The sequence below is a fragment of the Filicampus tigris genome, chromosome 3 (assembly GCF_054856515.1).
Source record: "Filicampus tigris isolate MCC_2025a chromosome 3, RoL_Ftig_1.0, whole genome shotgun sequence".
Classification (NCBI taxonomy): Eukaryota; Metazoa; Chordata; class Actinopteri; order Syngnathiformes; family Syngnathidae; genus Filicampus; species Filicampus tigris.
The window spans coordinates 16,607,588-16,635,191 of NC_141219.1; the positions used below are offsets into that span (position 1 = coordinate 16,607,588).

General features: G+C 40.1%; 3 protein-coding genes across 3 annotated transcripts; all 3 read right to left on the reverse strand.

Annotated features, from left to right (window-relative positions):
- Positions 1–562: 562 nt before the first annotated feature.
- On the reverse strand, positions 563–10,589 carry ogfod1 (2-oxoglutarate and iron-dependent oxygenase domain containing 1). The gene is made up of 13 exons (XM_086025594.1): positions 10,353–10,589; positions 8,730–8,875; positions 8,597–8,643; positions 6,743–6,843; positions 6,544–6,660; positions 4,043–4,134; positions 3,846–3,974; positions 3,662–3,775; positions 2,934–3,013; positions 1,466–1,707; positions 1,267–1,395; positions 831–889; positions 563–734 (listed from the first exon to the last, which is right to left on the reverse strand). The coding sequence occupies exons 1-13, from the start codon at positions 10,579–10,581 to the stop codon at positions 585–587; spliced, it is 1,635 nt and encodes a 544-aa protein (XP_085881720.1). The 5' UTR covers positions 10,582–10,589; the 3' UTR covers positions 563–584.
- Positions 10,590–11,269: 680 nt separating this feature from the next.
- On the reverse strand, positions 11,270–16,756 carry nudt21 (nudix hydrolase 21). Its single transcript, XM_086026764.1, has 7 exons — positions 16,457–16,756; positions 14,410–14,610; positions 14,267–14,330; positions 12,572–12,661; positions 12,329–12,404; positions 12,135–12,249; positions 11,270–11,680 (listed from the first exon to the last, which is right to left on the reverse strand). Exons 1-7 carry the CDS (start codon positions 16,576–16,578, stop codon positions 11,659–11,661), a joined length of 690 nt encoding a protein of 229 aa, XP_085882890.1. The 5' UTR covers positions 16,579–16,756; the 3' UTR covers positions 11,270–11,658.
- A 1,818-nt stretch (positions 16,757–18,574) lies between these two features.
- Positions 18,575–26,678, reverse strand: LOC147150092 (uncharacterized). Its single transcript, XM_086026484.1, has 8 exons — positions 26,315–26,678; positions 25,298–25,401; positions 23,208–23,667; positions 23,034–23,126; positions 22,918–22,954; positions 22,453–22,524; positions 19,859–21,040; positions 18,575–19,177 (listed from the first exon to the last, which is right to left on the reverse strand). Exons 1-8 carry the CDS (start codon positions 26,411–26,413, stop codon positions 18,933–18,935), a joined length of 2,292 nt encoding a protein of 763 aa, XP_085882610.1. The 5' UTR covers positions 26,414–26,678; the 3' UTR covers positions 18,575–18,932.
- Positions 26,679–27,604: the final 926 nt, after the last annotated feature.

Consider the following 27,604-nt stretch of genomic DNA (forward strand, 5'->3'; position numbering starts at 1 on the left):
GAGTTTTGAAAGTAGGGCAGCACCGCCATTCATTTAGGGTTATTAGCGGCCACTGATAACGTATAAATGTTTGACGAGAGGCAAGATGTGGATGTATTCCCTCTTTAATACAATTATGAAATCATTAGACCGGACTAGTACTGGTACTAGTAGGGCTACCACAAAAAACTGACTGAATTACATTTTGAAACTGCATAATGTTACAGTGTGTGTGTGTGTTGGGTGTGGGGGGGGGGGGGGTGTATGTATCTATATATATCTATATCTATATATATATATATATATATATATATATATATATGTATCTATATATATATATATATATATATATATATATATATATATTTATATATAAACAATATAAAAAATAAAAATATACTTTTTTAAATGCAGATCACTTATATTTAACTTTAAGTCATTCATAAGTACTTATTTTTCCCTTTTCATATTAATTTATTGTTTGAGTGTGTACATGTTTTTGGAGTGTGAGAGGAACTCAGATTACCCAGAGAACACGTGGTAACGGATAAACCTAAAACCTAAAAAGAAATTAATAAAAATGTAAGAGAGCAATATGTAAAACTTTATTCATAATACACAAAAGAGAAGTCATAGAATACTCTGGTAGAAGAATCACTCTTGCTTCTCTGGTTGACATGCTTGACAAATTTGAGGGTTTCCTTGTCCCTGTAAACTAGAGCGAGGGAATTATCTTCAGGATAGATGGTCAGCAGCTTTAAACAAGCAGAAAAACACATTATGATGATTAGCTAAATACTGACAGAAGATGTATCTAAAATGTCCTTAATATACAAATTCAAAATACTCACCTCCTCATCCTCTTCATTCGCAACGTAACAACTGAAGCCTCCAAACTCTGACTGCCAACCTAAAATTTAAAACATTGTCAGTCATCATTTCCATCCATCCCCTTTATGTCTCTTATGACTGAGTAATTAATGAAATAAAATACATTACATACTCACCAGAGATGCTGATTATCAAATGTGTCAATAAGTGTAGATTGCTACAGATGTGATTTGGTAATCAAGCTTGGTTTGCATTGACCAACAGAATATAATATCTAACATCCGCAACATATGCAGCCAAGAGATATGTTACATATTGAATATTCGAATTTATGTGTAAAAGTGGGTTTGTGAGTGATTGTGACATACAGCACATGATACGTGTGTTTGATCTTCCACCGATGCACTCATTTTATTCCAAAGGTGATTTGTTGTCACAGTTTTTGTATTGACTGACCTGCACAGCTGAAAGGTAAAATGAGGTCTAGTGCGTATTCCGCTCGAGCTGCCTCTCCATCGTGCAGTAAAGTGTAGCTGCCATGGGACCACCGTCGCAGTTCACCACAACACGTGGGTGTACTCGGCTCTAGGAGGAGGAATACAAAACAATCAGCGGAAAGACAAACAAATAAAGGAGCAAATGAAATGTCATGAACCTGACTCTTCGCTTGTTTCAGTTGAGGACCCTGTTGCTTTGTCGTCTTTTTCGCAGCTTTCCTTCTTCTCTTTGTCTTTATTTCCACCACCATCATTGTCGTCATCATCAGCAGGACACAGGTAGTGCAATCGGAGGCCCGTAAAGTTGGACAGAAGCAGGAAGAACGATTCTGAACAGAGCAGTTCCCAACAAGCACTCACACACTCGGGTAAAGTGTCCAGACAGGCTGCTTCATAGCATCTAGATGGGTGGACATACAAAAGTACGCAACATGTTAGTAACACGCTGTACCACAACACAACGGGCAGCACTGAGGCTGACTGGAAGACATAAAGTGTAATAGAAGAGGCATAGAAGGTCCCCAACTCAACTTCAGTCATTACATTGTTCCCACAAAACTGTGATAATAATAGGCATATATTCTCTTAAGTATTTTTGTATGTTATTTTTGTCTGTGTGTGTGTGTTCAAGTAGCAGTTGTTTGAATATGCCAATGCAAATTTCTATTAGCCCATCTATTGCGTTTTGTATTTTGTTTAAACTTTCATTATTACACAGTTTGACTGACTATGTTGGTGTTTAAATATACTATGTTTATTTCACTTTCTTTTGTTTTATGTGTCAGTTTTACAGCAAACTTCAACAGGGAGCAACAAATAAACAGCTTGAAGCAAGCACACTTTGCCCTTAATTGGAGAACTCTGCGAGTGAGTCTTCCTTCTTTCATTTCCTCAAAGTTATATGATGGTCATGATTTTTTGATCACGAGAGAGTGAGTACAGATACTAGGAACACTTTTAAAAGTGTGTTTTAAGCATTTTAAGTGTGTTTTAATGAGTTAAAATGTGTTTAGTCTGCGGGGCTGAAACTATTTAAGAGGGCTGAAACTATTTGAAAAAAATAAAAGTATGGCGTATTTCCACCGACAGCAGGTAGTTCTGGAATGTATCCCCAGCAAAAAAGGGTGGTTAAGTGTACAGTGAACCAAGCCTGACCAAAAATATAAAAAAACAGTGAAACTGAAAATCCCTCACAATTATCATGTAAACAAAAATGTGGGGGGAAACCCAAATAAGTGGGGCATTTGGTTTTAATAAAGTGTGACTAACCCTTCGTGGCCAATAGGTTAAAAACCAAAAAATATTGTGAATAGGTCAATTGATCCACTGTATACCAAAAGATATTTTTAAGAAAACCTTAAGTTTACTTTCATAATTCAATATTATGGCATACTACACAACAGAATATTCCCACAAGAATGATTTTAACGTTGCAAAAATGAGTACTCGTCATGGAAAGCCTAACAAAGCAACATTTTTGATTAAAAAAAAAAAAATTCATAAGGAATCAACCACAGGTGAGCAAAATTAAAATTCAGAAAAGTGTTCCTGTGTTCACTGAGAAATGGAAAACAAAGCATACTTTTCAAAGGAGATGTACCAGTGTAATTGAAGAACCTTCCCCACCTCTTATTGGCCGGACCTTTCTGCGCCCACTGGATCCGAGCCAACTGTAAGGCTTCACACACTTGGCTGAATTTCTCCTCCTGATGACAAAATCATCCACACAATCAGGAGGAACCAAAATGAAACCTCCATAGTACACTTCTGCATATTGTTGTTTTTTTAAGCTTTAATTTTAATAGAATTATTAGTGATACTATTAATTCCTAAGGGTAGACATAGTAGTTGTGTTTGATTGGCATTAGGATTATGAGAGACTCCTTGGAAAATTGACTTGAAGCGGAAGTCAACGCAAACATATTTTTTTCAATATGTTTTATGCAAGCCCACTAGTTGAAACAGGGCATTCTGATAAATATTGCGTTTGTGGAATAAGTGTTAATCCACTCGTTTTTAGCCATCTCTGGGGGCGGCCATTTTGTCTTCTGTCGACTGAAAATAACATCACAACTGCTCACAACGACCAATCACAGCTCAGATTCAGAGAACAGGTCAGCTGCGATTGGTCGTTGTAAGCAGTTGTGATGTCATTTTCAGTCGACAGAAGACAAAATGGCCACCCCTAGAGATGGCTAAAAACAAGTGCATTTTGCTACTTAACTTATATTCCACAAACGCAAAATTAATCAGAATGCTGTGTTTCAACTAGGGCGCCTGCTAGGAACACATTCTTGAAAAAAATATGCTTGGGTTGACTTCCGCTTTAAGGCACAAAACAGAAAGTGCTTTACCCTGAGAAAATCTTTCAGCTGAATTTCAGAGCTTTCCTCAAACTCTTCCTGAATCTGTTCCTGATAGGAAATATCCAGGTAAAGTGGATTGATCCACTCCAGCAGCAACGTCTCCTGAAATGAACGCACGGACACCAAATCAGAGCGTAGATCAACTAACCTGCACATGCATGTTTAAACTCACATCTCTCGGTATGTGTTCACGCCGTGAGGCGAGAGGCTCTATGTGGCGAGGAGGACGCTCCAGAGACGGTCCGTGAAACCATCCGCTTAGAGATAGACGACACTTGTCCTGTGACAACACCTCAGACACCTGGGCGAGCAGAAAAGATGTCAATTTGTTGCCTCTTTGGCAGGACAGAAAACACATATAACTCTTACTTGGTGAAAGGAGACTGGAGACACTTCGAAAAGTACGAGTGTATTCCAAGAAGGCGCGAGAGACTTGACAACACTCTGTGGTTGGAAATGACCTGAAGACATTTTTAAAAAAAGAACATATCGGGTCACATCACTGAGGTGAGAAGTAACAGGGTACACTATTTTTTTGTTTTCGCAGTTTAGTTTTTTTAAGAAACCACTGCGCTCGAGGAAGAACAATCGTACAAAAAGAGAAGGCCTTGATGAGATGTCAATTATTTGCCGCGCACTCACAGGTACACTCATAGACGGTCACCTGCACACCGTCGCACCCTTGCTGTGACCTGTTATAAAGGGCTACAGCAGCTTTGCTGAAACTATTTTGGAATATTAACTTCTGGAAAATAAAATGTAAAAAACTGGGGGGGATTGAGTAAGGTTACATTCAAATCCTAAAAGTCGTTTTAAAACTGCAAACTCCCCCCTGTAGTAGATTTTCAGGTATCTGTACAACACTAGAATATTTAATTTTCTGTCAACATTTTACTTGTACTATCCACATTTGAAAACAATACCTGGACTTTTTTTGTCCTTACTCAGTCAAAATAGGCTTGTCACCTGTTCAAACTTTGCGGATGACGACAACAACAAAAAACATAGGGGCAGGTAACGTCTTTTTTTTCCCCCAGAAATATCTTTACCTCTACTTAAATACACAGCATGAGAATTTAAGCAACAATGGTGACTGGGAAGTGCAAAACAAATGAAATGTGAAACACTTTTACATTGCATGAACTTGGAAACAAATTAACAAGACACACAACAAATTTACATTTTGGAAAGCAAATTACCAAAAGACAAAACAAATTACAATCAACACAAATCAGAAAGGGAATGGAACATCTTGTGGTTTGACCGGAAGAGACGGGAAGTGATAACATGCGTCAGTGTAACATTTTGAGCTGCTGCTAATAGAGGTGATGTTTTGTCCATTTTGTGGTCAACAGATAATAATCCGCGAGAGCGTTGAAGGGATATGGACCAGAGAGAAGGATGACGTTTGCGACAGGAGTGTGTCAAACTATTTTAATGACGGCGACTCTCACACTGCAATGTCATGTTTTACACGGTACGTATTAAGGTCAGAATCAGAATGTCTTCAATGTCATTGTAAACATATCAAAACGAAATTAGGAGTGCTTCTCCATCAAGTGCATAAGAAACAGGAAAGAATAAAACAATTTGAAAAAGTGCCAAATATAAACAGAGTAATGAGAGGTACTCTGAAATTGTATTTTACATAAAGTACATGCCAGTGACAGAATATTGCAATAATCCCTGAAAAACAGCATAATATCATTAAATATGAATATTGTGGTGCTGTTATTTGAAGTGAGCGTTTCAAGTTGTCATGGCTTTGGCCAAAAAACTGTCTCTAAATCTGGATGTGCGGGTTCTGACAGGCCTGTAGCGCCTTCCTGAGGGAAGTAGCTGAAAGCGTCCATGTCCTGCATGTGAGGCGTCCTTAATTATACTATTTGCTCTGCTGAGGTAGCTGAACGGGGCGATGTTGTGCACTGAGGGCAGAGAGCAGAGTGATGATCTTTTCAGCGGAGCAGATTACTCTCTGCAGTGACTTCTTATCAGCTTGCGATCTGCGAAAATCAAAATGAAAGAAGGTGGGTTATCACAGAAAGAATTATTCCTCTACAAATGCCATCATTTGGACAATTTGTCATGCCTTACCTTTAAATGTTGTTGTTTTTTTTATCCTTTAGCCTGACATCTTTCTTTTGATCCACAGTTAAACGACGGTCGTTCTTTTGACTTTGAGATTCTTTACTGAGAGAATTGGATACATGATGGGCAAGGTTTTTCTGCTGTAACATTTGAAAAAGTCAGAAAGTCATCTACCGCTAACCAATATAGCTTCAACTAACTAGCGTTATGCTGTACAGTTACTGTACTTACTTGGTTCAGCATATGCCTGTTGAGATGTCCCCTGTGCGCTTTGGCCTTCTGTCTGTTCAGTGGCATTTAAACACGCGAAAGAGCGATCACATGACATACAAAACCGTGTAAAGTGGCTTACTTGTTGACCACAAAATGGATAAAATATTACCTGGAGTCTTAACAGCACCTCAAAATGTCGCGCTCAGTTCCGCTAACACTTCCTATCAACCGGTGATGGGGTACATTTCCTGTCCGGGTTGTGGCAATTCTAATTTGTTTTGACTTGTGTGAATTTCTTTTCCTAAGTGTAAATTTGTTTCAGCTTTTGTTCATTTGTTTTCTGTAATATTTGTTTGTTTCAGTTTTGCTTTCTGGAATGCAAATTTGTTTTGTATTTTGTTCATTTGTTTGCTGAAATGTATTTTTGTTTTGTCGTTTGTTCATTTGTTTTCTAATATGTACATTTGTTTAATATTCAGTTAATTTGTTTCTGGAATGTGAATTTGTTTTGTGTCAATTTGTTACTGTGTTTTGCACTTCCCCGCCACCGAACTGCAACAGAAACTCACCGTCTGTTGTGTAAAGATCAAGGGAACCCCCATCACTGCTCAGCCACGAAGGGGCAAGATAAAGAATGAAGGCAACACGCCTCCCCTCCAGTTCATCATCATGACACAAAAGAATATCTACAAACAGTTAGGAAAGACATAAACTTTGAATCAATGACACCTAAGGTAAAAATATTCTGAAGTCAAGTTAAATGCTCACCTGTGTATTCATATTTGGCGCAAGAAATATCCACGGTGGGCTCCAATTTCACACTTAAAACCTCCTCAAGCCACAGTCGGAATTTAGTGAACAGTGCTGATCTGGAAATAGAACAATTTCAATTTATAGTGGATATAAAAAGTCTACACAACCCTGTTCAAAAGCCAGTTATTTGTGATGTAAGAAAAAAATGAGATCTAGATAAATCATTTCAAGATTGTTTCCAGCATTAATGTGACCTCTAACCTGTACATAGCAATTTGAGAAAAACAAATTCTTTTCGAGACGGAAAGTAAAAATAAACAAGTGGTTGCACAAGTGTGCACACCCTCTTATACCTGGAGTTGTGGCTGTGTTTATATTTAACCAATTACTGTACATTCAAACTTATGTCAACACACCCGCCAACATTTAAAGTGCCTCTGATTAACCCCAAATACCGTTGAGATGGTCCAGTAGGCTGACATTTTTTGCTTTCTAGCAAAGCCAGATTTTTTTTTTGTGCTAACACTGACTGCTATTTTGAACTGTTCAAAATGCCTTCCGCACTGACTAGGCCCCAGGTGCAGCTGAAGAAAGCAGCAAACAAGCACGATGTGGCCACCATCATGCTTCACTTGTACGTATGGTGTTCTATGGTGATGAGCAGTGTTGTGTTTGTGCCCAACATACCTTTTGCAATTATTGCCAAAAGGTATATCCTTGGCTTCATATGAACATAATAACACATGTTCCCACCTGCGTTTGGGAGTTTGACTTTCTTTGTAAGCAAAGGCTTCCATCTTCAATCAAACATCAAACTTCATATTGCACTTTTAACACAAAATATGCAACTCAAAGTTAAAAACAACCCCTCCCGCATCCTTTAATCAGGAGAACTTGAAATGGTGGCAGATGTGTGCTGACTCATATTTAACATTAGTTTGAATATTATTGGTTAATTCTAAACATAGCCACATCCCCAGTTATAAGAGGGCGTGCACACTTGCGCAACAAAATTCTTTATTTTCACTTCCTCTCTTGAAAAAAATGCTTTTTCTCCAAATGACTTGGACAGGTTATAGGTCACATTAATGCTGGAAAAGGTTTTGAGATTATTATTCTTAGTCTCATTTTTTTTTTTTTTACATCACATAAAGCAGGTATTTTCATTGGACTGTGTCAACTTTTTATATCCCCTTTATCTATTTTTACACACACTCTCTTTGTACATTAGAGTGACAAACAAGCAGATGGTGAGTGTTAAATTCGAACTGCTGGAGGTCTCAACATAGAGGCAAATTCATTTACTGTTCAAACCTGCCGTGACATTTTGTTGCAGTATAAATAATAAATGATCCCAAGCGGAAGCCTTCATTTTGCTTTTAATCATGGTTTGGATTCAACAGGGTGGACTGCATGGGGAGTTGCATTTCAAAAAAACACATTTACATCAAGTTATACACAGCGTATCGTATTCCTCTTGGCTGGTATGCACATCAAACGTGAGAAAAGCCAACCATCCTCTCGATTTAAATGCTCAGATGCACTCTCATTTGGTGACCTTATTAATAAATTAGTCTTAAATAAATACATTTTGAACACAGTATTGTTCTGTATAGTATTATTGATTATTTTGGGATTTATCCATTGCAAATAAAAGAAATGCCCCATTTGCGTATCAAATATAATCTCTGGCTCCCTCTGGTGGCACTCATGAACCGTGCAACGTCTTCAATGACGATAATAACAGTTCAAACCTGTACATACAGTAACTGTCTTAACAGTTTTGGAAAGTGAGGAGAAAAAGGTTGTAGGCTTGTCACTCAGTAAGGTGTTGCCTGGTATGACAGCAAATACACCTAAAAAACTCACCTCAGGCCTGCTATGTGTGGTTCGGTTCGCTTTCTCAAGTCGTCTGACTGTAGGTGGAAATAAATAAATAAATGTTAAGACAGAATACCCACCTGCTGAAAAAAAGTCATGCACAGATCAGTTTGAAGCTCACCTGTTTAAACTTGTAGAGATCATTGGACTTTGCGTGAAAGTTAAGCGTGAGCAATTCTGTCTGCAGATTCTCCAGGAAATTCTCACTTCTGATGAAGTTTTTGATGACACAGTGAGGGAAAGGATGGCAGTCCAACTCCAAATCACCTGCAGCATAACAAAGACAGTGGATGTTGAAACTGGCTGTGAATAATATTGCATGCCCAAATATCAAATATCAGACACACTTGCACAATGTCATTTTGTCTGACTGTCAGTGGTGGTGCATTAAATGAATCAAAGTTTGGCCCACACTTTTAGCAAAAAACGGATATAATAAAAAATAAAAAAAAAATGCTGACAATGTGATTCAATGAAGTTGTACATAGAATTTGCGCCAAAACTTTACATCTGTAGTCAGACTCAAAAAAAATATTCTGATACTACAACACTGATACCAGCCTGACATTTATCTCCTGGGCAGGTGGAGTAGGAGCCATGTCAGACATGTAAATATACTTTGATGACACATGGATGACAACTCTAAGCTGACATGCAGTCGGATGTTAAAATGTCAGTAACGGCAAGATGTTGCTCCAAAACGACTGAAACTATTTTTTCAAACGTATGCTATGTTCACAAAAAGTTTGTGGTTTGTCTACCTGTACAATATTTGATAAAAAGAACACACAGTTTCAACATAACTCCAAATAGTAGGGGCATTAGCTCAAGTATCCATGCTTGCTATCAGCTAGTACTCCAATTTAAAGTCAACCCAAACATGTTTTTCAAGAACATGTTCTATGCAGGCCCACTAGTTGAAACAAGGTATTCTGATAAATATTGCATTTTTGGAATAAGAGTTAATCTATCCGGTTTTAGCCATTTTGTCACTTCTGTCAACTGCAAATGACCATACAGTTTCTCACTGAGCATCTGTGATGTCATTTTCAGTCGACAGAAGTGACAAAACGGCCGCCCCTTGAGATGGTTAAAACGGGTGGATTTTACTGCTTAACTCATATTCCACAAACACAAAATTAATCAGAATGCAATGTTTCAATTAGTGGGCCTGCATAGAACATCTCGAAAAGAATATGTTTGGGTTGACTTCCAATTTAAGTAACTCGATCTGGGGACAAAAAAGCTAACGAGCATTATCTTAATAAAGTTACAATTGATAAAAGCAGAAAATGCCTGCATGATTTCAACATGACTAAATAAAACAATGCAAAGTAAATAAAAGCAGTCATGAATAGATGAAATCCATGTCAACAGGATACTAACATTGAGGAACATCTGTTAAATAGCTCCAATTATCCATCCATCCATCAAAAGAAATACAGTGCAGCTGTTGTTTACAGATGTTTTAGTTTTATAAATACATGCATTTGTTAACTCATTCACTGCCAAGGACATATTTATGTTTTTTCACAATCCAGCCACTCCATCCCAGGAATTGATTTATACATTTTTTATTTTTTTCAAATTTTTCAAATGTTGGGTAAAAGATGGTCTGAAAATGTCTGGCAGTGAATGAGATGAACTACATGTATTTTCTTTGCTGTCGAAGTTAGCATTGATACAAACTGCGAGCTAACTAGAAGCTAAGTGGCTCGTGTCAGTGTGTGTTGACTTCACGGACCGTGAGTGTAGTGGGACTTCTGGCTCCATGCCTCCTTCACCTCCCTCTTCACGTTCTCGTCTCTAACGACTCCGCAAAGTTCTGGTGTTTCTTCGCAGTTATTTATCTTTCTTTTCTTCTTGTTTGACTTTATACATTCGCCCTGTTGCCTTTTAGAAGCCATGGTAGAGTTTTGCCAATGACTGACCGAACACCACGCATTAAAATGTCCCCGTTGCAGTGACGTCATGGTAGCTATCATCGCGTCGCAGAGATATAACGTCATTGGCTGCATTTTTATTTTAGCGATTTTTTAAAGCCATGTTAAATACAATTCACCTAAATTTGTGAAAATACCGTCCCACGCGACGCATCTAACTGGCCGGAGATTTCAGTAAGATCTTTATGCAATCCAATGTTAGTAAAGAGCGCTGTGGTCATGAAACATGTTTTAAAATATTGATCTTAATCCTCGTCAAATCCAAATGCTCCCTCGTCTTGATAGCATGCTATTTTTGTATGGTTATGGGAATTTGCATTTAATCATCTTAATAAAATATTAGATATGAACATTCTAGTGTAAAAATGATCTCGAGGCTGCATCCTCTAACTCCGGACACTCTGAACACAACAGATTAAAACGGCACATGAAGATTAGTTTCAAACAGAACCCTACGGACACATTTTATTGACCCAGGTATGAAACGTGAGGATGGCACATTTGCCCATTGACCTCTGGGATGTTACCGCCTCATCCAATTTCACAAATTGACCAATTTCACCAATTTCTCGAAGCACATAGCATTCTGCCGCATTATTTTCGATGGTCTCAGGAAGAACCACCAAAATATGATACGTCATGTTTACAATCACCATCCATGGGGGAGCAAGTGAGTAATTGCTCCTGCACATTTCATAAAAAAACACATATGCATACAAACAATTACATGTCTTTTTTTATTAAAAAGGGAAAAAAACAATGTAATTAAAATAACAGTAAACAAAGTAATTGTTGGTTTAGTTAAACCTTTTACGAGAAGGTTTAAAATTTGAACATAAAGCAATATAAATGTATCTTCGACAAAAAAAAAACACCAGTTTATCGAGGTTTAAAAAAAAGAAAGAAAAAGAAAACTTTTTTTTTTCCTAACAAAAAGTGTAGCTAAACATCCCCGTGGACTGTCAGTGTATTTCAGCACGGGACACATTTCTCTCATGTGAAAGTGGAGCCGAAGGTGAGAAGTGTAATTTCTCTGCATTCTCCACATGGTCTTCAAGTTTCACTTCGACTGGGCTGCACTCACAGAGACAGCCAAATGGACTTCACTTAGTTGTAGATGAAGTTGAACCTGTAAAAAGGGAAAAAAAAAAAAAAGTTGGGAGTCTCAGACTAATTTCAAGAAGTATTCAGACAACTTTCCAAATCTCACTCCCATCAGTCATGCATAGTTGCATTAAACAAACCACCCTCTAAAGCAGGGGTGGGCAATTCCGGCCCCCGAGGGCCAGTATCTTGCATGTTTTCTATGTCACCCTGGTGCAACCTAACTGATTCAAATGATCAGGATCGTTACCCAGCTTCTGTAGACCTTTCTGATTATATGATAATTTGAATCAGGTGTGTTCCAGCAGGGAGAGTTCGAAAACAGGGAGGATACTGGCCCTCGAGGGCCGGAATTGCCCACCCCTGCTCTCAAGCCATAGCTTGATAGTCTATGGAATATATTCTTTCAGTGACATCTAAAGCAATTATCTGCTCTATTTTCATAATCAGTAGACACAATAAGAAAAAAAGAACATTACCTGCTAAGGAGCTGCGGTAGACTGGAAATGATGGGTCCATACCCAGGAGCGTTGTCATACAGCTCAAACAACGGAGCTGCCACCAGTTTGTAATTTTTCGGGACTGCAAATAGTGCTGTAAACAAATTGAACCACACATACCTCACTCATATTCTGTTTGGCATGAATTCAGTTTCGCATGTCGATATACCCACCTTTTTCCTGCAGCTGAACCAGGAAAAGTTTCTTATGCTCCTTAGGTTTGGTAATGTGAGCTGGAATGTAGGGATACTGCAAGATACACAATTATAGAGGGCAAAAATGCAACTCAATTGCTTGAAAAAGAAACAATGCTATGAGAAGAAATACAACGAACGTCACATTTTGCATATACTAGCTACTTTAAGTCACTGTGACAAGTAAAAATCTTATGATTCCAGCTGATGTCAAGTACAAACCTGTGGAGGCTCAAAGTTGGGGCGCCACCAGTTGCCAATACAGTCGTCAATCACCCAGTCCTGCTTCACGCCATCCTGCCGCCCGAGAATCTAAAATGCAAACAAATGGCAATATAATCCCTGCAATCACTGCACAGAGAAGTTCAACAAGAGAGGCCTTGTTAAGATGCCTCGGTGTTAGGACAATATGGCCTAAATTTCATATCACTGCATAAATTGACTCTCATCACGATAACGGAATATACTGCAGTATAAACTTGAGGGTAAAAATTATAAGTGAAGTACTTCTAAATGTGTCTGTGCTTGGAGCCATTGTCACACTGAGGCAGAGGAATGCACCGACACCACTTTTTTTTTTAGACAAGTACTTACATTTAAGTACTCACCGATACAGAGTACAAGCTATATGTTAAAATGTCGGTCGCGACAAGTTGTTACTCTAAACAGTGTTTTGGAACAGTATTTGTTTTTTCTAAAAATCAAATTAAAAATTTAAAATCAAATTGTTTTTTCTAAAAATCAAATACTGTTCAAAAACACTGTTTAGAGTAACAACTTGTCGCTACTGACATTTTAACATCCAAGTGCATGCTCTTGAAATATAGCTTGTAACTCAAGGCATTTCAGTTATGTGGTGTCTCAATCCAAACACCAGGGGGTACTATATAAAAGGAATCAGTGAGTGTTGTGCAAGATCAAGACTCAAGGCGCTGCGTTTAAAGTTCTATACTAGTATTGGTAAATGGCATCGGCGCATTGTTAGTACTCACCAATACCGACGACACCAGCGTTTTAATGCCGTATCGGGGCCCCTCTCGATACTAGTATCGGTATCGGTGCAACGCTAGTTAACGCCAGCATTTATTACACGACCAAACGGGTAAAAAATAACAAAGCAGAGACAAACAGAATACAATGAAACTAAAAGAGATGCATGGAGTTCCGTACAACACGTGTTTATCTGCGCAACACACGAACAACCACAAATTAGTTAGACATGAAAATAGCAATGTGTCAAGCGAAATTTTCTTTAAAAAAAGGGTAATGAGCACCCTTTAGAATCCTCCATAACCGATAAATTGACGGACAAAAACAAGTGATTAGCTAATCTACCACCACACTGCTCTTCTCATGAATAATGTTCCATTTGCACTTTTTAAGTCAAGCTTTTTGGGCAAAAGACGAGATTTGAAACATCAAGGTAATTTTGACAGTTCGTCCTCGGAACTTCGGCCCGTACAAGCTGTATCATTGGTTATGTTTAACTGAAACTTGTCAGCCAATCAGCAGCAGACGAAGTGAAAGGTTCGAGGGGATATGTTGAAAATTCAGGAAGTTCTACAGTTTACTCATTTTTTTGTTGTTGTGAGAAATAACACAAACAAATGTCCCAAAAAGACAATCTTTTTTAATCAACGCAAAAACTCAAATTATTCGGAACACTTCATTACTCGCCTAAAAGTGTTTGTCCTCCTTGTCTTTAGGTATCGCCACATGCACACGGCTGATATGGCTCCTGCCCGGTAGTTATACGTCAGGCTGGTATTAGTGCGCGGTATTCGAGAATTTTTCCAAGTAACAACATTGGTATTCGTGCGTCCTTGGTTATCGCTTTTGCTCGGTAAAGTCCAAATCTACACCATAAGCCACATTTATATAATTTATACAGTCTACCACATGTTCTGCACACCCTACCTCGGTCATTAGGCGTTTCAGACCTTCCACCTCATCTTCTCCAGGACTCAACTCTCCACCAGGCCTACAGGAGAGAAGCAAAACATCAAGACATGGACTCAAGAAGACCCACCAGATGCTTCCAGAGAACATAAAATCATCACAGTTTGAAGAAGGTAGTGCCCAGTTGCAGGAGTAAGACGTGCGGGAGCCTATGCTCGTGGACGATAAGTACGCCTTCCACTGTCCTCCTCATTCCCATCTTGTCAAACTCCTCGCGCATCCGCTGAAACCTGGCCGCCACTGAGCTGTCTTTCTCGTACAAAGGCTCCTTGGTCCCAAATGTGTAGTTGGTGAGAGGGTACCTAAAACACACATGAGTGTTCCATCATAGGTATCCAAAATGTTGTCTTTACAAATGTAGTAGTGTTCAATTTATGTCAGTTGTCCTTCCTGAAACAACTCTCCCATTTATCCGGGCTTAGGATCGGCACTGGATGTCTCTATTTCCTATGAACCAAACTCACTATCTGCATGAAATGAACCACATTCAGAAAAAAACAAATTTGACAAAATTACTAGATTCTTATTTGCAGTTGTGGAAAACACAAAATGAGAAACATGTATTGCATCTAACTGGTGGTGCAGCTATCAAATATTTTTAGAATCGAGTATTCTACCAATTATCCCTTTGATTATTCTGAATAAAAGTTCATGTGCATTATTAAACACAATAACGTGCATATGAGCTACAGGTATTATTTTTGTCCACTTGGAGTAGCCATCCTCACTTTCTACTGTAGTATCTATGACTGGTGTACTGGAAAGGTGTATGGCTTTAAAAGCAGGGCATGGCCTGGTGAGTGACGTGGACGTGCACAAATGCGAATGTAGAGTTGGCTAGCGGTTAACTGTCTCGCCCGTTAAGGCCTAGATACACCAATCCGATGTCAGCTGTCGGTAAGCGCTGGACTGCGCTGCTGATGGCTCTCACTATTCCCTTCCAAATGGATTTCAACACAAACTTCAGAACTCTGTAACCTCGGATTTTATAGACAATTCCTGGAATAAAAATTAATTTAGCTTTAAATTGAATTTGAATATATTCTGCATGCATTTAATATCGCCCAATGCAGGTAAGAACAATTCAAACCCTGTCAAACTATGAAAATGTATCATGTTTATTACGCTCCTTACATAGGCCTGAATATGTACACACGATAATCACGTTTGGCGCAAATTTAAAATGAACTACCTCTGAATAGGATAAGATCAAGACTTCAACAGACAACAATAAAAGCTTTGATTTTATCATCAAGCAATATATTGTTAGCCTAATAGCACAACTGTCTATGTATTTTTAATTCACTGTCACAAATATCAATTTAAAAGCATAATGTGGTAGGTAAAAATTAGGTTTTTGCTTTGTCTGTGAATATTCTCAGTCATCTAGAATCTACAGCATCTGTAAAGGTTGAATCGAGTTACGTAAACTTTTCTTGTTTGTTCCCTTCTTGTTTCTAACAACTTTCTAAAATTACTGAGACCAGCCGTTCTCAACTTTTTTTTTTTAAACAGTGGAGTGCCATCGGTGTTTGACTTATTTATTAGTAACTTTAGAACTGCATTTGTAGTGGTATCTCTGGAGCTATGCTGAAATAAAAATACGTAGATAAATTAAGAAATAAATAACTAAAAATAAAGATTAGTGCACATAAAAATAATCAACAAAGTGCCCTCCTCTGAGACCTGCTCTCAAAAAGAAATCAATGTTACTTTTAAATAAAAGCAGACACTGCTAAAATAATTCTCTTAAAATATCTAATTAAAAAGAAAACTACGACATTATCAGCAGTCAACACTTTGCACTGTCGCACTAAACTGCGTGTTTTTGCATTTAGTGCCACATTTCTGAGACACTTGGGCTTGTGCTTCACCAAACAACCTTCTCCGTTCTTTGTGACAGGGAGACAACTGCTGTGATCAAGCTTTTGTTTTCATGTATGCTACTATTAAAATATATATTTTTAAATCTCATGGACTCCCATTTGAAAACCACTGACTTGGGCAAATATACGCTATTGAAGAAATATAACCATTACATTCCCATTAGTAGCACGGGCTTGCTATGCTGGATCTTCATTAAATTAAAAGTTGGAAACACATTTTGCACCAATTTAAAGTTATTTGTGAACAAATAGATAAACTCACAGGTTGATGGTCCTCTCCAGGGTGAGAGGCTTCGCCGGGCCGGTCATGTATTTGCTTCCAAACTGAGCGGAACCACCGCGCGGCCAACCTGTATTCGAGCGACTGGGAGGCGCAACCGACATATCTTACGTGTGCACGGTGAGATTCAACCTCCCTGCGAATGCGACTAAATACGGACACGTTTTTGGAAGAGTGCACAATGCAAAAAATATCAATGAAAAAATACAGAAGACTACAATGGACAGTACGCAACAATTCACACACCGTCGTTTCCGTCGTCGCTCTACTTCCGGGTGAAGTTCGAAGTTCGGTTAATAATGGCTGCGCCGCTAGCGACCCCTGCTGGTTCGAATGAATCATCAAGTTGGTCAGATCACAAGTTACAGAACGCTATTTAACAATGACAATCTCTATCAATTACTTATTGATTCATAACATTTTAAAATCAATCCAAATTGCAATTATCTATCAATCTCAAAAGCAACTATTACAAATATCAAGCCCAAAGCTCACAGTCTCCTTCTGGTGTAAGTTAGGCTTGGCCCAACCCTTCACCAGTCCCACCAGTGCCACCACCACACCCAGACAAGGAAAACAAATCTGGATAACCCATTTGGGGTAAAAGGATAAAAATCTTGATTCTATTTATTTACATGTTTGGAATAAAGACACTCATCATCATCATCATCATCATCATCACCATCATCATCATCATCATCATCATCATCATCTTTCTTTTGCAGTGGATACCAACTTTTGCAGGCAACGTCAATCACATGAAAGGATGCATAAATGCTATTTAATTTGAGTTCAGTGCATGCGAGTCCATTTGTGGTTGTCTGTCCACGTTGTTGATGATGTCTACAATGCCTCTTGATGATTAAAAAAAGACATCTTACATAAACGTCCATCCACCCATTTTCAGTGCCGCTCCAGGGTCATGAATGAGCTGGAGCCTATCTCAGTTGACACTGGACAAGAGGCAGGTACACCCTGACTGGTCGCCAGCCAATCATCCCGCGTCAAGCATTCACACTCATATTCACGCCTAAGGACAAATTAGTCTTCAGTCAACCTAGTAGCCTGTGCAATGTTTTGGAATATGAGAACATTCAGACTCCGAAGGCTGAAGCCTGGTTTCTAACCCACGACCGCAGAACTTTGAGGTGGAGGTGCCAACCACTTTTTACCCAGAAGCAATTGATGCTATATGTTTATTCAATCTGTTCTATATACTCCGTTGTCAAAGATATTAATCACATTGAACTTTATAGAACAACTCTCCACTGCGAGTGAGAGTTAATTATGTCAGTGGTGTAATTACAATGTACCAGATCACCGTCAGCTGATTCACTCAACACTTTAGGAAACTTCAAGATGAAGTATGGAAACAGTCAATTTGTGCATGGCACGAGAGATTTATGGAGCCCTGGGATGTCTTGGTCTGTTTCATGTAAATAATGGTACCTCATTTTGTAATAATATCCACAGATTTGACAATTGATTTGCATTTCTTAAACCTTTTTAAATTGTAAAGAGACTTTATGTGCACCCTAGCCGTTAGCTGGTTTTGAACAGCATTACTGTAGTGGTAGTGCGTGTCTGTTCATCGCATGATCATTAATCTACTTGTTTTTATCATCCTTGGCGTGTAAGACCAGCTTTAATGTACAATACAGTATGTCTTCACTCAACAGTGAACACAGGATGCTTTATTCTCTCTGGCATCCATGACATAAGCTTAGCGGAAGTGCTGTACAGTGTCCACTGTAGCTAGGAATGTTCAATACAGAAGCAGTCAGTATGTGGTCAAGTAGACGGCATCGGGGACTTTTCTTTGGGCCTAAGCTACTTGTGTGAAATAATATCGGGTATACTTTGTTCAATGCTGAGTACAGGACAGAACTCTAAAAAGTACGAACACGTTGAATGAGTTTGGCAAAGTCTGACTCAAGCTCATTCTTGATGTTTGAATGAGATGCTTTCATTTTAATCGTCAGTCATCAGGATCTTTTCTCAAGCATTTCTTGTAGTCTGTCTCGCTGGGTGGAATTTGCTGAATTTCGCATATATATCTTAAATATAAAAAAATCATATCAACTGAAGAAACTCAAGAACTCAATTCAATAATCCATTTAATAGTCATATCTATTTTCTCTTATCCATCTATTGTAAACATGGTGTCTTTAAAACACAGTACTTTTCTTATGGTACTTAATCATACGTGCAATGCAAAATTCAAACACAAGTTAAAAAAAGGACAAAAAGACACTGCTGGAATTGTCGATGTCACACCATGGATCTCAGTTCTTTGGTCCAGTGGCCCAACCGGGTGTGTGGTGTGCTGCTGTGGTGGTGGTCCCTTTGTAGGAAGTGCCATGGATCATTTAACCATTTTTCTTTACTGTGGCCTAACCTGCCCGCGTCACAGTATTTGGTCCCAAATGTAGTAATACTGTACCATTATAAATATTTTCTATTTCTTTGTTTCTTCTCGGATTGGCTCATTCTCCGGTGCAGGTTCAGCCTCCCCCTCTATTGTTGCGACTGGGACGTCTTCAGGTTTCACATTTGCTTCTTGGGCTTCTTTCATTGTTGCTTCACTGTTGTCTTGAGGTGCTTTCTCCTTACAATGCTCACTCTCTTTGTCATCAGCCATAACTTTCTTGCATACAGTTTCCTCAGCTTGTTTGCTCTTTTGAACCACCTCTACCTCCACATCTGAGAATGGGAGAGAAATTGCGCTAATTATACTTACAGAAGCAATGAAACATAATGCATGAATTAGTTTACAACAGGGGTGTCCAAACAATGGGTTGGGAGCCATTTGCAGCCCTTGGTCTATACTGTAAATAACATTAACACGGCTCGCATATTATTTTTAAAAAGGTTGAAAGAGACATTGAGAAAAGTGTGGGTGAAGAAAATGTAGGGTGATAAAGATAAATCAGTTTCAGAAGCATAAATGCGTTCTTCCACTTTTGGCTCTGTGACGGGGTCTGATTTGTGAGAATAACACATTGCTGATGCACAAGTAACTGCTTTTTGCTTTTGAATGTGGGGATGAAATTCGGCTGCTGCTCAGTGCAGGGGGGGGGTCTGTTCTAGTAGGACACAGTGCTGCGGACAACATCAAAATTTTGAAAAATCATAACCCATTTGCCTAATCCCCTCTAACAGAAGGTTATGTAGCAGATTTTGATCAATTGGTTTTAGCATGTTTAATAAATGACCTCTAAAGTAAAAATAAAAAATCCCCAAATCACATGTTCTCACTTTACAGGGTCTTTAAAGTCAAAGAATTTCAAAATGGTCCTTGCATCCTTAGTTTTTCTGTAATTTTCTGGACCTCAGTGGAAAAAGTTTTGACACCCCGGGTTTACACCTTAAAGTCATGCTCACCTGTGCCTTTTCCAGTAGGACTCAATCTTTCGTCAAGATTTGTTGCTAAATCTCGGCTTGGGCTATGATGGGCGAGCGGCGGACTGCTCAAACTGTGCCTGGTAACACTGGAGTCTTCAGAAGCAGGGAGGCAGGTGACAACTGATGTGAGTGTAGAGCTGGTTTTCTTTGAGGAAAGTGGGTCAGTCGTGAGCGGGGAGCTAATTGCATCTGCTGTCGTTAAAGCAGCGTTGTTTGTTGGGGTGGTGGAGATGATGGAGTCGGTGAGGTTTGTTTCGCTGGATGAGGTTGACGGAACAATGGAGGGTGAAGAGTCTATGCAGTCAGTGGATGCTGTGGCGGTAATGGAGGTGGTGCTGGCAGGAGGGGGGGTGGCGGAGCTGGTAATGAAGGTATCAGATTTAGGAGGGGTTGCGCTCGGGGCCACAGATGTGCCATTAGTGCCTAGTGAAGCTCCTGCAGCGAAATCGTCACCAGCCACAGTAAGCGAACTGATAGCCGAGTCTGATTTGGTATCCGCAGGTTGGATAGAGGATGGAGTGGACAATTCTGCAGCGGAACGGACAGAAATGGCCACTTCACTAACTGAAACTAGACCATTTGACACTGGACTTGTCGGTTTAACGGATGTATTTGTTTCATTTTCACTGAGATGACGAGAAAGAGTTTCCAAGGCGGTAATGGAAGTTACTGTTGTCGAGTCTGAAGTGGCAGAGGATCTGGGGGTAACAGACTCAGAGGAAGTATAAGGGACAGGGGCGGGTGTAAGAGCTGTCGGGGAGCTAGAGGTGCATGGTTCTGTGCTAATAGGCTGAACGTCAGGGTCAGAAGGCTTGCCATCTAGATCTGTACCATTTGCGATTGTTGCAGCGGCGTTAACAGCAAGCACATCCGACTCGGAGGTTGCAGTACTAGAAGAGGAAATAGTCATGTCAGCCAAGTCAGGGGTGTCATTTGATATTACAGCAGGAGTAGCGGGGCCAGATGGAGTTGCAGTTGGACTTTTTTCTTTCGTGGGTGTGCTTGTTTCCCCCTCCTCTATTTGAACCAACTCATTCTCAGGCGTGTTGCGGCCAGATGTTGCGGGGCCCGGACCAGGCTTGAGAACTGGCTTTGGAGGCAAAGCGGGTTTTCCAGCTGACTCATGTGCTGACACGCTTGGTCGAATTTGACGCCTTGTATCTGATGAGAAAAATAATACATAAAAAATCCTAAAGATAATGCAGTACGATCAAGGAAGAAGACTCACGCTGGCAAAAGTCTTGAAGAAGACTCACTCTTGCAAAAGTCTTAGACCACCATTAGAGTTGTTACAATAACCATAATAACTACAATGTAATTTGCGGTTAGAGTGCAAACCTCCATCAAGGCCAAACTATTAACAAAAGATGGGGAAAAAACTTAAGTGTTGTATTTGTGTGTTTATCCATCTGCTTTTTAGTTGTCAGATTACTTTCAGGTTCACAGAGTTGATGAACAGATGGTGGGGAGAGTGGTTTCATTGATGCCATGTGGTTTACACGACTCTGCTGTATCAGTACAGCCCACTTGGAACCCCAAGTGACCAGCTGCTACGAATTGTTCCTCATAATATCCTCTCGGACAAGATTTTGACAACGGAAGCAAGTCAATAAGCGAATACAACCGTGACCAGGCAAATAACTACAGTGGAGTGGAAAAAGTGAGCTCCGGTGACTCAAATGATGAAAATATGATTATTTATCACTTATAGGGTGGGCATTTGACTAAATTTGCTTGATAGACTATAGTGAAAATGGTTAATTAATCAATTAGTGCATTCCATTTTGCCTCAAACATTACACAATTAAGCAACTGCTTCACAAGATGTGATTAATCAATCCTCAATTCCAAAAATTCTCCACAATCAAAAAATTGATTAACCCATTACTATGCCCATCCCTAAAATCTGCACTTTTGTTCAGATTATCACCTAAATTGAATGGGTTCTTCCTGTTGCCTTCATTTATATTTGTGATCATCACACAGCACCCCTCCACAAAGTTTGGGGAAAAGTTTTGTTTTTTGGCACACCCCACCTAACTGTATATGTTGTAGTACTTTATATTTACTGTTTTACTATGTCTAATGTCTAACTATGTCTAAATGACTGCTGTGGTAAATGTCATTAAAACAACAAGAATCCATCCATCCATTATCTATACCGCTTATCCTCACAAGGGTCGCGGGGCGTGCTGGGGCCTATCCCAGCTGTCTTCGGGCAGTAGGCGGGGGACACCCTGAATTGGTTGCCAGCCAATCGCAGGGCACACAGAAACAAACATCCGCACTCACAATCACACCTAGGGGCAATTTAGAGAGTCCAATCAACTTACCATGCATGTTTTTGGAATGTGGGAGGAAACCGGAGTACCCGGAGAAAACCCACGCAGGCACGGGGAGAACATGCAAACTCCACACAGGGAGGCCGGGGCCGGGATCGAACCCACGACCTCTGAACTGTGAGGCGGACGTGCTAACCAGTCGATCACCGTGCAGCACAACAACAAAAATAATGGTGGAATAAGACTTTAGCGCATTACTGTTGTGACAAACTTGTGTTTTGTGTGATTTACCTGAAGATGCTGACATAGTTCTGTGTTTTGTGAAAGTTGGTGCTGGCTCAACTTTACTGTCAATAATGGTGCCTAAGAAATGAAAAGAGGATAATACCGATAAGCTGACAATGAAGTATCTCGTGTTCATCCATCCATTTTCTATCGCGAATCCTAACTGACTTTGGGCGAGAGGGGCGGGAACACCCTGATTTGGTCACCAGCCAATCGCACGACAGGCCTCTAGAATATGCACACTATGGGAAAATGACACTTTGCTACAATGTAAAGTAGTCAACTTAAACTAGAAGTCTAGATTTACTGTCCCCTCTAAATAACTCACCACTACCATTCATGTCTAAACTTCTGGCAACAAAAGTGAGACAACCCTTACGTAAAAATGTCCAAATTGGGTCCAATTACCCATACACTGTAATGTTTATCCTTTTGAGTATAGCTTCCTAATGTTTTTGTTTTTGAACATACCTTCAGATTCTGCCTTTTTCATCTCTCTCTCTGGATTCTATGATAATACAGGAGACATTTAAGTATGTTATTGCTTGGATAAAGGAAAAATCATTCAAAGTCAGACAGATCCACACCTGCGTCTCTTCCGGCTGTGCTTTGGAAACCCCAATACGCTGAAGCATAAGATGAAGTTTCTGTTCGAAGCTATGTTGACCCTCAAATTGTTTCTGAAAATCACCAAGGAAAATCTCTTCAAAATGAACATACAGACCTAAAGCCCCGACAGTCTTTGACTGTGCGATGCTCACCTTTCTGGCATTGGCAGCCCCTGCTGCTGAACCAGACAGTAAAATAAGAGACTGGGACTTCCCTTCCCTGAGAGCACGACGGGGTGGCGCCACTTCACCCCTCAGTGGCGCAACATCAGAGGCAGGTGTTTCCTGCGCAGCTGACTCTCCCGTAACACCACTGGTCTGCTCTTTTCCTTTCTCTTTTTCATTCTCCTTGTCATGCTCCTTTACTCTCTCCTTATCTTTTTCTTTATCAGACTTGGCCGCCTCCCTAAGAGGGCGAATGAGATCAGCGATGGAGGCCTTTTTGGGCCGGCCCTCGTGACCGGTCTCCGATTTCAGACCTCGTCGCTTTCGGAGGGTAAAGAAATCCCCAAGCTTCCTCCTGAGTGTTTTCGTCGGGGGTGGACAAGGGACAGAGGTTGCAGGAACCACTTCATCCACTGTGATGGACTCTGGTTCCTCATCTTGCCTTTGCCTAAATGTGAAAGGTTCATTGCATCAAATCATTAACATACTGTAAGTGCAAAACTATTTGGCCACCACTTGCTGTGCTGTATATTCACAGCACTTTAACGTTGTAAAACAGTAAATAGTAGGACCATTAGTAAGAATATGCATAAGAGACACAATGGATTAAATGAAACTTTACAGAAGTGCAGTGCATAGGCCAAGTAAGATACCATTACATTTTGGTGAGGCTCTGGATAATTGTGCACTACCCAGCAGCTATTTATTATCACTGTTTGAGACTGGGGTGTTTAAACTTATTCCTTCGAGGGCAATTTTCAGGACAATGAAAGCACACAGGGCTTAATTTGACATGCTTCATCTTTAATGATTTAACACGTTAACACTGATTTTTACATTTATTACAGTTATTTGGCAAAACTGCTACATCACAACTTTCTGTGAAAGTTGATAAAGCAAATAGTTTATAGATCATTCAGGATTTTGAGCTGCTTTGTTACTATTTTCGTTCTAAATAGTTTATTTGCATTTTTGCATAGCTTGAAAATCACTGCATACTGTTGTCTTTATTAGTAATAGCAGGATGTGGGTGTCAGCAGGATGTGCCGCTTATTTTATTTACTTTTTGACGGCAACTAGAATTACTACAAATATACTATTTTTAGTACAGTATGTGGCGCGTGATGTTTAAATGGGCAGCAGGACACAAATGGCCCCCAGGCCTGACTTTGGACAACCCTGATTTAAGGCATTACTGTACTGAACCATTTGATGGTCGTCCCCATGAAGGCACTTCTGGTCCATCTGTCTGCCTGTCTGTTTATCTGTCCGTCTCTCATAATAGGAGATTCATGTTGGCTAACTTATCACAACTTTTTTCGACAGTTTAAGCCTTTGTGGAGGGTTGCACTCTCCCAAGTGACATGGTCATTGTATCATCGCAAAAACAAATAATCTTATTGGTGCCAAAGACAGTTCTTTGTCTGAATGATTTGGAAAGTGAGCAGTCGCTTGATAATTTTTAGAGTTCATATTTTATATTTTAAAGCTAGGTAAGGTACCTTTGTGACATCTTTGTGACATCTTCATTTCACAGCCAAAAAATCTCAGATTCCCCATTAAACTTCATGTTCATTGTATGAAGTAGACGAGTTACGCTGTTAGAAATGCAATGGTCAAGCTTCCACATTTTTTAATATATGAATTAAATGTTGACAGAGTGGACAACGACAGGGTTGACATTTTTGGCTATTTGGTGGATCTTCACTTAGCAAGCTGAATTTTCTGTGTTAATTTTTTACTGTTATATTTCACTACTACAGAGTGGAAATATTAAGCTTGACAAAAGTCAACAACACGTAGGATTTCTTAAAACGGGCAGCTACCGCATAGAGACAGGGTAGACAGCGATTTCAGGGACATGTGCATGATGTTCAATATGATTAACATACATGCTCAAAATGACTTGTTTCATCAAATAACCTGTTGTGGAAAATACAACCATGTAAAAAAAAAAAATTAAGTACACACACTGACTGTAGTTAGCAGAGCAGTTTGTAGGAATGCCAAAATCACGTACATCCAATTATTAAATAGAGTACAGTACTGTACAGTAAAAGGCAACTGGTGATACTCACTCTGTATCAGCAGGAAGAACTCTCTTTGTAAAGAACTCCTCCACTCCTTCATCGACACGCCCGATGAGCTCAAGGACTTCATTTTCACTCTCAATTATAGTCTCCTGATTACATTTGTAGAAGATACAATTATGCATTTTACATCAAGGTTGAGGCATTACAGTGTGAGGATGAAAGGTATAAATGTAACTTCACATTATGTAATACCGATCTCAACAAAACCCACACAGTCCTTCGCTAGTCTCTGTATCGGAATATTTTGGCTTCAGTCTTTTGCTACAAACGGCCTCCTTGGAGACAGTTGCTCAGTAACGTACAATGGGGGGCGTCATGGGACTTTATATGCAAGCTCTCTTGTTTTCCCAATGTAGATAATGCAATATTGTAGCTATTTGCGTCCTGAATCATACCGATCACATTAGCATCTGTCCCCACAAGTCGCAATAAAAGCGGGGAGGCTTGCTGCAGAGCACAAATTTAGCAGAAGTCACTGCTATACGATACCGTGTCAAGGGAATTGCTCGGATTTTGTCTCCCTGACCACTGGCTCCAAGGGAGTGACTGGATGTCTACAGCCAGAGAGCTATGTGACAACACCATGAGCTATGAAGAGAAATCAGATGATGCACATTTTTAATGCACAATCCTGTGAGGAAAAAAATAGAAGGCTGCAGGCTTTTTTTCAGTGTGAGTGAAAAAAAAAAAAAAGGGACATTCAAGCCAAGCTACCATCTGCAATGCTATTCAGGCGATCACGCTCTTGGAAATCACAGCAAATGCCATTTGTGGTGTCTTCACACAGCTAGTTACCGGCACAATGGCACTATGGCTTATTCAAGCAAGGGAGCAGGCTTCTTTGCAGCTCTCCCCCTCCATCCGTCCCTTCCCTTCCCCCTGCCTCTCCCCTCTGCACCCTACATCTCCTCTCTCCCTTCCATTTTCTCCCCCCCCCCACACACACACATCAACCTTCCCTTCACACTCTGTTCTTTCTCTAGAATTCATTTCTCACAGTACCTGTGGTCTGCTGGGACGATAGTTGAGTTTTTGTCGGTGAGGTCTCGGTCGGCTCTGGGTGTAGTGCCTGAGCGCTGGTCCGCCCAATGGCAGCTCCATTGGGGAGACACGGCACTCTGTTGCCGTGGAGCTCTGTTGCCTGGGCTCTGTTGCTGAGGCACCGTTGCTAAGAGCACAAGCACCAGCAGTATGTAATGCCTCTGCTGATGTGGGAGGGGCCAGCCCCGGCGAGACTGACAGATATGACAACAGAGCCTCGCCTTCCTCTGCCCCCTCCCCTTGGAGGGTAAAATGATGAGGAAAAGAAGATAAGAAAATAATGTGGGGCCATTAAGTGATCACACCGACATTCGTTTTATGAAAATCTAAAGGGTGGACATCGGTGGACATCGGTGGACTTCAGTGGCGAAAACTAAAATGGACAAAACGTTCCACTGCTTATGTAACAAATTAATAATTTATTTGACATTGTGTACCCAAGGCGCTTAGCACATCCCACTCACAGTTTTGAGGTCGGAGGTTCAAATTTGGGTTCCAGCTCGGCTGTTGTTGGCTCAGGTTGAGTGTCTCTGGGCAAGTGTCAGTTGGGGCCTCGCAGATGTAGACACCTTGCACTTAAGCATATTTTCTTTTAAAGTGTGAGATGGCCCCAAACTTTGAACATTCTCTGTCTTTTACGCACTTTTCCGAATGGCTCACACTTATTGCTACGTACTACTGCAGTACCATTTGTACGTGTGGCAAAATGATCGCCACAAAATCCCACGAGAAAAAATCCACAATATATAATGCGATATGTACGTTTTGAAAAAATCTGTGATCTGGTGATACCCCATAAAGTGAACCGTGATATGCTGGGAGACGACTGTACTCCAGTTTCCTCCTACATTCCCAAAATATGAATGTTAGGTTCGTTTAAGATTCTAAATTGTCCAAAGTTTTGTTGGATTTGACTGCAGCTTTCGATACGGTAGACCACAGTATTCTTTTGACTCGCTTGCAACACCAAGTGGGCATTAGTGGATGCGCTCTAGAGTGGTTTAGATCCTATTTAGCTGGCAGGACTTTTTCTGTTAGCCAAGGTTCCTCTGAGTCCCGCTCTGCCCCTCTATCGTATGGTGTTCCACAGGGTTCTATTTTGGGGCCATTGCTGTTCTCATTGTATTTGTATTTTAAAACACGGTATTTCCTTCCACTGCTACGCGGACGACTGTCAAATCTATATCCGCTAAGCAAAAAAGAGGCTTTCTCCTTAAGACCTCTTTTGTCCTGCCTAGATGACATCAAAGA

Coding starts and splice junctions, on each gene's coding strand:
- ogfod1 (XM_086025594.1), bottom strand. CDS start 10,581: ATGACGTCACTGCAACGGGGACATTTTAATGCGTGGTGTTCGGTCAGT. Junction 3,975..4,042: donor CTCCAGTCTCCTTTCACCAA/GTAAGAGTTATA, acceptor CTGCTCGCCCAG/GTGTCTGAGGTGTTGTCACA. Junction 890..1,266: donor TTTACCTTTCAGCTGTGCAG/GTCAGTCAATAC, acceptor TTTAAATTTTAG/GTTGGCAGTCAGAGTTTGGA.
- nudt21 (XM_086026764.1), bottom strand. CDS start 16,578: ATGTCGGTTGCGCCTCCCAGTCGCTCGAATACAGGTTGGCCGCGCGGT. Junction 12,662..14,266: donor TGAAACGCCTAATGACCGAG/GTAGGGTGTGCA, acceptor TTTGCATTTTAG/ATTCTCGGGCGGCAGGATGG. Junction 11,681..12,134: donor CTACCGCAGCTCCTTAGCAG/GTAATGTTCTTT, acceptor CCCTTTTTACAG/GTTCAACTTCATCTACAACT.
- LOC147150092 (XM_086026484.1), bottom strand. CDS start 26,413: ATGGAGCTGCCATTGGGCGGACCAGCGCTCAGGCACTACACCCAGAGC. Junction 23,668..25,297: donor GTTCTTCCTGCTGATACAGA/GTGAGTATCACC, acceptor TTTCACATTTAG/GCAAAGGCAAGATGAGGAAC. Junction 21,041..22,452: donor AACTATGTCAGCATCTTCAG/GTAAATCACACA, acceptor TTTTCTCATCAG/ATACAAGGCGTCAAATTCGA.